General features: G+C 40.8%; 1 protein-coding gene across 1 annotated transcript in view; it reads left to right on the top strand.

The window, feature by feature from the left end:
- The window catches only part of LOC106723149 (olfactory receptor 6M1-like), a 43,193-nt gene extending 36,905 nt beyond the window's left edge, over nt 1-6,288 (top strand). Inside the window, exon 2 of the mRNA XM_014526943.1 lies at nt 5,316-6,288. Within this exon, the coding sequence (XP_014382429.1) occupies nt 5,316-6,288 (973 nt within the window). The remainder of the gene's footprint in view (nt 1-5,315) is intronic.
- The last annotated feature ends 3,661 nt before the right edge of the window (nt 6,289-9,949 follow it).

The raw sequence follows: 9,949 nt of genomic DNA, 5'->3' as shown, positions 1-9,949 counted from the left end.
GCAAGCGGTCAGACCTGGCTGTCTGCTCCTCCCAGCAAATGTCTGGGTAGTTTAGGTCACTCATGACAATAACATCCCTTGACCTAACCACCTCCATAAGCTGACTGGAGAAGTCCTGGTCTAGCTCTTCCCCCTGGTTGGGTGGTCTGTAGTAGACACCCACTGTAAGGTCCCTTTCACCACGCCCCCCTTGTAGTTTGACCCATAGTGTTTCTACCCGACCCTTCTTTAACCCAATGCTAATCCTTGATGATGTTAGGTGCTCTTTGACATAGAGCATGACCCCCCCCACCTTTCCTTTCTGTCCTGTCTCTTCTGTAAAGGGTGTATCCCCGAATGCCCACCTCCCAGTTGTAGGCAGGGTCCCACCAGGTTTCTCTGAGCCCTACTAAGTCTGGGTTCTTACTCGCAATCAGGAGGCACAGTTCCTCCTGCTTACTCCCCATACTACGAGCATTAGTGTAGAGGCACCTGAGGCCTCCTGAGGGTGCACGTGCCTCCCTCCCACTCCCAGGACAGTTGTGGCCCCCTGCTCCCTGGACATTGTTGCTTACCTGGGCTTCCCTTCCTCTTGTCACCTTGTATGCTGGTGAAGCATCCTCTCCACTCGAAGTGGCCCCTTCCCCCAGCGAAGCTAGTTTAAAGCCCACTGTACAAGATCAGCCAACCTAGAGGAAAAGATACGTCTGGCCTTAGGGGAGAGGTGAATCCCATCCCACCCCAGCATGCCCTCCTTACAAAAACATGGGTTGTTATCAAAAAACTCAAAGACTGCCTTGTGGCACCAGCTCTGAAGCTGCCAGTTAACCATGTCAATGCAGGCCTCATGACGCCTACTCCGTCCACTTACCGGGAGAATGGAGGAAAATACCACCTGGGCTCCCATCTTCTTCAGTTGGTGTCCCAAGGCCTTGTAGTCCTCCATGATGTTATCTGGTTTGCCCTTGGATGCATCATTTGTACCCACATGGACCACAACCAGTGGGTAGGTAGTAGTCACAGGGCTTGATGATTTTAGGGACAGTCTCTGTGACATTGCAAATCCTCGCATGCAGAAGACCTGCCATGACCAGGGCTCCAAGTGACAGATGGGACCATCAGTTCCCCTCAGGATGGAGTCCCCGATGACCAGAACTTTGCATCTCCTTCTTGGGGTGTGCCTCTTCTGAGCTGGTGATGTAGGTCCAGCAGCTTCAATTTCTCTGGGGACCTGTTCTTCTGCCTCCTCCTCCAGGGGGGCCAGGGCTGTATATCTGTTCCCAAGGGGTGTCTGGGGAGCAGGCACAGCAGTTGTATGAACTGCCCTGGCCTTGACAGGAACCTGCTGCCACTGATTAATTGTGCGCTATGCATGTGGGGTCTCTCTGGTGGATTCCTGACCCTGCAGAGAACAGAAATACATATCAATTTCATCCTCCGCTGCCCAGATCACCTGCAGCATGCTCACCTTGGCCTGGAGCTCTGCCACCTGCCCCTCCAGAGCCTGAAGATGCTGACAAGAGGGGCAGCTGGGGGCGACCCGGCTGCTCATCGGGGACTCCATCCTGAGGGGAACCGATAGTCCAATCTGTCACTCGGAGCCCTGGTCACAGCAGGTCTGCTGCTTGCCTGGAGCGAGGATTTGCAACATCACGGAGACCATCCCTAAAATCATCAAGCCCTCTGACTACTATAGCAATACCCCATTTAAAAACTAATATAAATGTATTAGGAATATTAAAAACAGAAATACTAATTCTATTATTAACCAAAATGTTATTAATTGATTATATGATCATATTATATTCACCACTTCTGACCACTGGTGGGAGTGCTCTAGCTCTGCTTAGCTCAGTGCATATTTGCCCCCAGTGTAGCCAGGGAATCCCCAAACTTGACTCTACATCGCTGGTCAGGATTGGGAACCAGTGGGGTAAGTTCTTCCCTTATTTCCTCAGGTCAGTTCCCCCCAAAATTCCAGCTCTGGGGCCCTAATAAACAGAGACCATGGGCTGGATGGGATGAGATGGCAGGGATGAGGTACTGGGGTGCACACTCACCACATGAGGAGTGCTGTGTGGGTGGTAGAGTTATGGGTTGAGTGAAAGGACACATAAGATCAAAGAGCGGGGAGGAAGTAGGCCAAGGGAGTGCTGTGATGCTGTCGTTACTGCCTCTGCCGTGACTTCCATAGGGTGAGACTGCCACATGCCTTGTTTTTCAACAGGCCTGTCAGAATCAAACTGAGAAGGAGCTGCAACAAAGCCATGCCTGCCTTCAAGATGACTCTTGAAAACTGAAGTGCATAGTGCAGTTCTACCAGGCTGTCACCAACTCAAGGAAAAAAAACCCCTGTCTTATGTGCCATGCAGCATATCAGAGTTGAACTAGAAAGAACTGTGACAGAAAGGTGTGCCTGCCTGCATAATGTAGAGCAGGCAAGCAGGCCTTTCTGCTGCAGCTCTTTTTAGTTTGATTGTTGACATGCCTCCAGAAAACTGAGCTGTACTCAGCAGTTCTGCACCAGCGGCAGGTTCTTGTGGTGCCCTGGCATGGTGGAGAATGCCAGCTGAGGACCACTGCCTAAAGCTCGAAATGGGTTAGCCTGCAGATAAGAAAAGATATCCACACTGCATTAGTGAACATGTAAGTATATTGTGACCACACATACTCATTCACTCCATGGGAAATTCATAGTGCATTTTTTTTTCTCAGAGTAGAGTGCACTTCGGTACTACTAAAAATGGAAAAAGTAACTACATGAGATTGTGGCACAAATTCCTACATGTGCATGATATTGGTGCTAATGATAGTACATGCAGATGAAGAAAGTAGAAACTCTGTCCTGTGGAAACCCCTTGATGCATATTGTTTTGTTTCTGGCCTTGTTTTCCTGGTTAGTGTTCAGCAATAGTTCGAGAAGAACACTGTATAATTTGTCTCCAAGTGATGGTTAGATCATTTCAACAGCTATACCCCATGGGAATGTTCAGTGAACAGAAGTAGCAAGGATCCCCTAACAGGAATTACTTTGCAGAGAGATTTGGGCAGTTCGCACAATATTTAGCAAGGCTGACTACATGTATCTTGAGAATATGTGTGTGTTAATTAGTAGAAAGTTGTTGTGGTCCCATTGATGTGCGTATTTTTGAGGGCCAGCATTCAAGTAATAAGATGCTCAAACATAATGACAGTTAAAGTGGCATGATAACCAGAAGAGCAGAGCAGGGCAGAGCAAACTTAACTGAAAGATTTATTATAAATCTTTCAAGTTTAGTCATTCTTCCATGCGGACACTGCCTATGAGAAAAGCACCTAGCTTTTTAAAAATATTTTAAACATTGTTTTATCCTTGGTCTGCAAATTCCTTACTACACTTCATAGAAAAGAGTGAGCTGAACATTTTTGAAGATACTTTTTGAATTGTTATTGCATGCCATCTACAATGTGAGTATTTTAAAACCACAAAATTAAAGCCGGGCCCCAAAAGGGGGAAAATATGCAGGAAGAAAAAATCAACACTCTGAAATTATTGCTATATTGCAGGTTTCGATGAAAGCTTATTTTCTATTTTCATATTTTTTTATTATATTGACTCCTGACTTCATATGTCTTGACTTCAAATATGATTTATTACTTATTTTGACTTCAAATATTACTGATTTTTGTATAAAGCATTTTCTTACTGTAAGAGAGGTTGTCAGGTAATTAAATGCTTTGCCAATTAATTAAGAAGAATCTTTGAAAAAATAAAACCTTTTTGTTGTTGTTGTGTAGAAATATTTCGTGAAAATGTAGGTGCTAGCATTTTATAAAAAGTTTTTTTTTTCTAATGTGGACAAGCTCAAAGAGATTTATAGAACATTTGACGTAACAAGGATGTCTTTAAATTGAATTTCTGGCTACATGTTGCTACAGTTCAGTAGCTGGCTGCAGTTAAGTAGGAATTTTTGAAAGAGAATGAGCTTAGGTCCCATTCCTAAAATGACCTTTGCAGATGATCAAATGTCTGTAATGTGAATATGTTAGCATAACAACATGAAGGTTTCATTGCAGAATATGTAGACATACCCATATATTTTTCTTTAATTTAGCTACCAAGAGGAACAATATTAATGCAGAAGTGACATCATAGGCATTGGCACAGCTCATCAATCAAACCAGGGCCCTGGCAAGTTGTATATGGGTTAATAGTTCCCTGATAATCCCAGCATCAGCCATAACATTTATAAATCTGTACAAGTCTACCTTTTGCTTTCTCTGTGATGCAAAACCCACAGAAAAAGTAAGCCTTAAAAGGCAGGCAATGTGGTAGCATGCATGGGGGTGTATTAAGTGCTTAACTCCCTTGGGGTCCATTAAAAATGCCACCCTTCATAAGATGGTTTCAGAAAATGGTATAATACCCTTTACAATCTACTTTCTTCACAAGTCTGACTGCAGAGAAGTCATGGACATATCAGTGTAATTCCGGTTTTCTTTAGGTTAGGTCATCATTTTACAATTTTTATTAATTACTTGTATTCTGGTAATGTGTCAAGGTCATTTTATGTTGGCTCAACATGCAGCAGGCACATAGTCTGCTTGGACGAGCTATAACAGCATCCATTTGGATGCAAAATATGTATACCTTTCATAAATTCATATCTCTTAAAATGCTGCCCAGTCTTGATTTAAAGACTTCTGGTAGAGAATTCATTGCAACTGCCAGGCAAGTAGTTCCAATGGCTTATTACCCTCACTATGAAAACACTTACCTTATTCCTAAACATGTATCTAGCATCCTTTTCAGCTAGGTACACACAGAGATGGTTAACCAATCATCACTTCATTTGCTTGTTCTTAAGATAAATTAAGCTTCTTGAAAGGCACTGATTGAATAAATGTTTCTCATTTAGACCTGAGAAATCTCTATTATAGCAGACACGCAGGTTTATGATTGAGTTTTTAGGAACTCCCAAGACAATTTGCCACTGGAATACCTTCTTTGGGGATTTTTTGGTAGTTAATCACTTGCCCTGTTAAAAATGTGTAGCTTTTCTAGTTGGACTAAGTTTAGTTTATCTGCCTTTCTCTATGAGAGTGAAGAACCTTTAATAAAAAATCTTTTCTCCCCATGAGGTTATCCACCTTCTTTATGATAAACTGAAAGGTTGAGACCTTTCAGTTTTTCACTGTCAGACATTTTCTTTAGCCCTCAATTCATTCCTCGGGGGGGGGGGGGTCTCTGCCACCTCCCCTGCTTTTCAACATTCTATTTAAAATGTTTGAAAAGTGGAAGGAACTTGACATACTTGCAGATTTAAACTATATATTTTTTGTCCCCATGGATACAGGTTAGCAGGTGATATAAAAGCACTTATTGGAAGGGAGACAAGTAACCAAACCACTGTGACTGAATTCATCCTTCTTGGATTTGAAAATATGCGCTCAGTTGAAATCCTGATTGTTAGTGTCTTTTTGCTCATGTATACTGTGAGTGTGGTGGGTAACCTCACAATAATCATCCTCATCCTGACTGACCATCAACTCCAGTCTCCAATGTACATCTTCTTGGGCAATCTGTCCTTCCTGGAACTCATGATCACTTCAGCTGTCGTGCCCAAAATGCTGGTGAATACCATCTCAGGATCAAAGACCATCTCTTTTGTGGGATGCCTCACACAATCCTTCTTCTACTTCCTCTTAGGGTCCATTGAATTCTTCATCCTGGCAGCCATGTCCTTTGACCGCTACCTGGCCATCTGCCATCCTCTGAGATATGCAGTCATCATGAGTGCGCAAGGCTGCTTCCAGCTCCTGGTGGGATCCTGGGCTGGAGGATTCTTGATTATTTTGGTTCCCAGCATTCTCACTGCTGGTCTGCCTTTCTGTGGTCCCAATGTCATCAACCACTTTTTCTGTGACAGTGCCCCCTTACTCAGACTCTCCTGTGCTGACACACATCTGGCTGAACTGGTAGATTTTATCACCTCTGCTATACTTCTTTTGGGGTCCTTATTGTTGACAGTGGTTTCTTATATTTATATCATCAGCTCTGTCCTAAAGATACCATCAACCCAAGGTAGGCAGAAAGCCTTCTCCACTTGTGTCTCCCACATTACTGTAGTTACACTCTACTATGGGAGCTCTATCTTCATATATGTCCAACCCAGCAAGGAGAACATACTGGACTTCAACAAAGCGGGGACAGTTCTCAACACGATGGTGACTCCCATGCTAAACCCTTTCATTTACAGTTTGAGAAACCAAAAAGTTAAAGATGCCTTGAAAGATGCATTCCACAAGCACATCTTCATAAAGATCTGAAAAGTACAGTTATTGATTTTTTAAAAAAAATTAATATACTTTCTCAGTAGAAGACTAATGAAAATTAATCTTTTTCTTTTTCAGAGAAAAAAATAAATCCCTGATTTAAAAAAAAAAAGGGGGGGGGGAGGAGTAGAAAAATAAGGAAGCAATGGGGGAAAAAAAGTTTAACATTAGATAACGTTTTTTATTTATTCTGGATAGTGGACAAAAAAATCACTCTTAAAATGTGTATGCTGTGATTTTGTTTGAATAATGCAACTTTCGGTTTTCAAAAATAAAAGTTTTGACACAGGCTGAACATATGCAATTAAACATGATATTGTTCAATTATAACGTTTATTAAAAATATTGTTGATTTTGTACAATAAAGAAAACAAAATTACTCATGGAAAGTTATGATGAGCAGATGCTTAGGAACCAAGTGTGACCTGGCAGTTTGTTTTTATATTAGGAGAATTCCAAGTGTAGTGGACATGTGAGCACAATGCAATTAATATGGACCAGAGTAAATCCATATTTGTTTGTATTTGCACACAAATTTAGTGTGGTCTGTTGAGATGGAAGAAATATTATTTAGAAAGGGGGCAGAAGGAGGGACTCTTTTCTAAGTAGAATTTGTGATGAACAATTAAAAACCTACAAAAATCTTACTGTAATAATTTCGATAATAATTTAATCATTAAGTAGCTTTAAAAATTAAACATTTTCTTTTTTTAAAATAAAAGAATCAAGACTAAAAAAATTGAACTATACATTGTTCTGCAGGGTTTGTTTGTTTGTTTTTTCATTTTAATTGGTCAGCTGAAAAGATTGTAGAATTAAAAATAATGTGTTTTTTTTTTTCCAAATATTTCTGATTCTGACATCAAAAGAGGAAAGAACAGTACTGAAAACACCTTTTCTGATAAGTAAAATTATTTTTTTTCATAAAAAATGAAAGTATGTTAAAGACACTGAAAATCTTGATAACTAAAAAATACTGGTTCAAAATATAGTTGAATGTTTTAAATTTCCATTTTTAAAAAATATTTTCATCTAGTTTTTTAAATGGACTGACTGATACAATTAGAGATCTCATCAATGCATGTGTAATCTGAATCACTATAATGCATGAAATGTAATAAGTAACAATTGCTCTTTTTTAAAACTCTTCTTGGCTACATTTTATATTAAGAGTTAATAGAAGAATAGGTGTTGTTTTACTAATTGGCTAAGCAATACCCCTACAGAATTAGGGTTGTGTCTTATTAACTTTACATGCCTAAATGTCATGAACATATCAACATACATGCACGTCTTGGTCATTACATACAGTTTGAGATTCTAATTCTCTGAGTGGTGAAATACAGTTGCCTTATGCATCAAACAGTAGAGGATGTTATACAGGTTTTGATTTTGTGCATCTCTGTGGCCACATCTACATGTGCACTTAGCTGTGGAATAGACTAATTAGCTACAAAGTAAAGCATCACTGTTTACATGTGCAATGTGATTAAGCCGCAGTAAACTAATTAAATGTCAGGGACAGTACTATCTTCCAGCAAAGGAGCTCCTCCTGCACCAAAGGCAAAGTGCCTGTAGTTATGTTCTAAGCATGACTACATTTTTTTCTACTTGCACAGGGCTCTAGAGAGACAGCAGCAGAATCTCCCTTGCCATATAGAGCCGTTATCGCTCACATATAGAAATAGCTGACTGTAGAGACATGCCATTGATTCACACAGCTATACATAACCACAGCTGGGACTTCTATCATAAGTTCTCCACTTTTGGGTGTTGGGGGGTGGAGGGAGGAGATATTTAAAACTGCAGTTTGGCCAAATAAATAACATAGATGTGTGACTCGTGGGTAAATTGGCTAATGGAGTGCAACACAAGATGCTTCAATAAGGATTAATTAACTGGTGTCTTTGGTGAATACAATGAAGTAACAGACTACATTTGTTTCTCAATATTTTTTAGAATTTCTAAGGAAAATGATGGTTTTTTTAACACTTTGTTTTATATGAAATTTCAAGTATATATTTTTTTGTCCTGAATCAAATCTGAAAATGTGTTTTCTTTGTGTTTGTACCAGTGAGAGAATACCCATGGCATAGACACAACCATGCTGACAAAAGAGTGCTTCTGTTGGCTTACTTCATATTATTCAGAGAGGTGGTATAGTTTTATGTACAAGGGAAAAAACAGAAAGAAAACCCCCATTCACTGACATGTGCTGCACCTTCCCTTGTAGGTTCAGTCAGCATCAATAGGCTTCTGCTGTTCTATAGTAGTAGTTAGGCATCTAGCTTTTGATTTATATGTTCAAAAAACAAAACTGACAGCAAAAATGCTGTGGCTATTTAGTCTTTCTATTTAACATAGGTCAAAGAATTTTAGGGCAGAGCAATAGCCCTTAAGCTAGAGGTAGAATTTGTATGTAGGACCCCTTGTCACAACATTGTATAACCAAAAGTAATTCCTGGTTTTATAAGATGGTTTAGAAATTTATTTTCACTAAGAGTCACAACAGTCTCCCATTTTTGGGGATCAAGAGGCATTTCTTCAGGGTCTCTCTCAAGACTACCTTCGTTAGCTCATTCCTCAGGCTGAAGATAAAAGGGTTTAAGAAGGGGGTCACATTGCTGGAGAGAATAGCTAGGATTTTTTTGAAGTTTATGGTGTCAGCCTGTGATAGGCTGACAGAGAAATATGGAGATACCATAGGCCATTGAGACAACAGTGAAATGGGAGATGCAAGTGGCAAAGGCCTTTTGTCTTTGTTTTGCAGAAGGATTCCTGAGTATAGTAGAGATTATGTAGACATTAAAGGCTAGTGTCAATGACAGAGTGCTGAGCAGGGGAATCAGAGAAGAGAGAAAGTCAATTAGCTAACTAATTCAGATGTCAGCACAGGCAAGGTGGAGAACAGGGGCACTATGACAAAATAAGTGGTCGATCAGATTGGGGCCACAGTACTGTAATTTGTAGAGCTGTGCAAAATTTTGCCGGGTGTTTCGTTTTGACACTGGTTGTATTTATTTTGAGCTTGAAACAGTGAAATTGAAATGGAATGAAAGGCTTCAAAACAGCCTAGAAATGAACTGAGGACAGTCAAAACATTTTGAAAGTTTCAAAACATTTTGAGTTTCGAAGCTGGGCTTGCTTGCAGGGAAACAGAAAGTAAGGAGAAGGAGTGGGGAAGAAGGGGGAAGGACTGCTCTCATATTGACTGTGTAGCTGGACAGGGACTGTGTTCTGGGAGAGTTTTCTGGTAGCTGCTGGAGAAGAAGCTCCTGCAGAGGAGGAAAGAAAGGCTCTGTGACACTTTGGCTGCCTGAGATGCTGCTGGTGCTACTGTGCTGCTTACTAAGTTATTACTGTCACAACCCAAAGGGTGTGATTTTTGTTTTGTGTGCTTCGGCACTGCTAAATTGTTCCCGCTAAATTATAGCTTCTTTGCACGGTGGAGTTTTCTGCTGCAAAAGAGAACCCCGGTGCAAGGGAGAATTTCCTGCCAATTTGAAGCTTTCTTTGCAGAGTGCATTGCTCATGTTGCAAGAGGAATGCATGGTGCAAAAGAGTTCCTGCCACCGGTATGTAAATTCGTTCCCCGTGATTGGCTAGTGTTAAATTATTCACACGTGGTGGCTAACGATTGGCCTGTTAGCCGTAT

Source organism: Alligator sinensis, unplaced genomic scaffold (genome assembly GCF_000455745.1).
Source record: "Alligator sinensis unplaced genomic scaffold, ASM45574v1 scaffold949_1, whole genome shotgun sequence".
Taxonomy (NCBI): Eukaryota; Metazoa; Chordata; order Crocodylia; family Alligatoridae; genus Alligator; species Alligator sinensis.
Note: the sequence above shows the minus strand (reverse complement) of the source record. Positions and strands in the feature narration are given on the sequence as shown.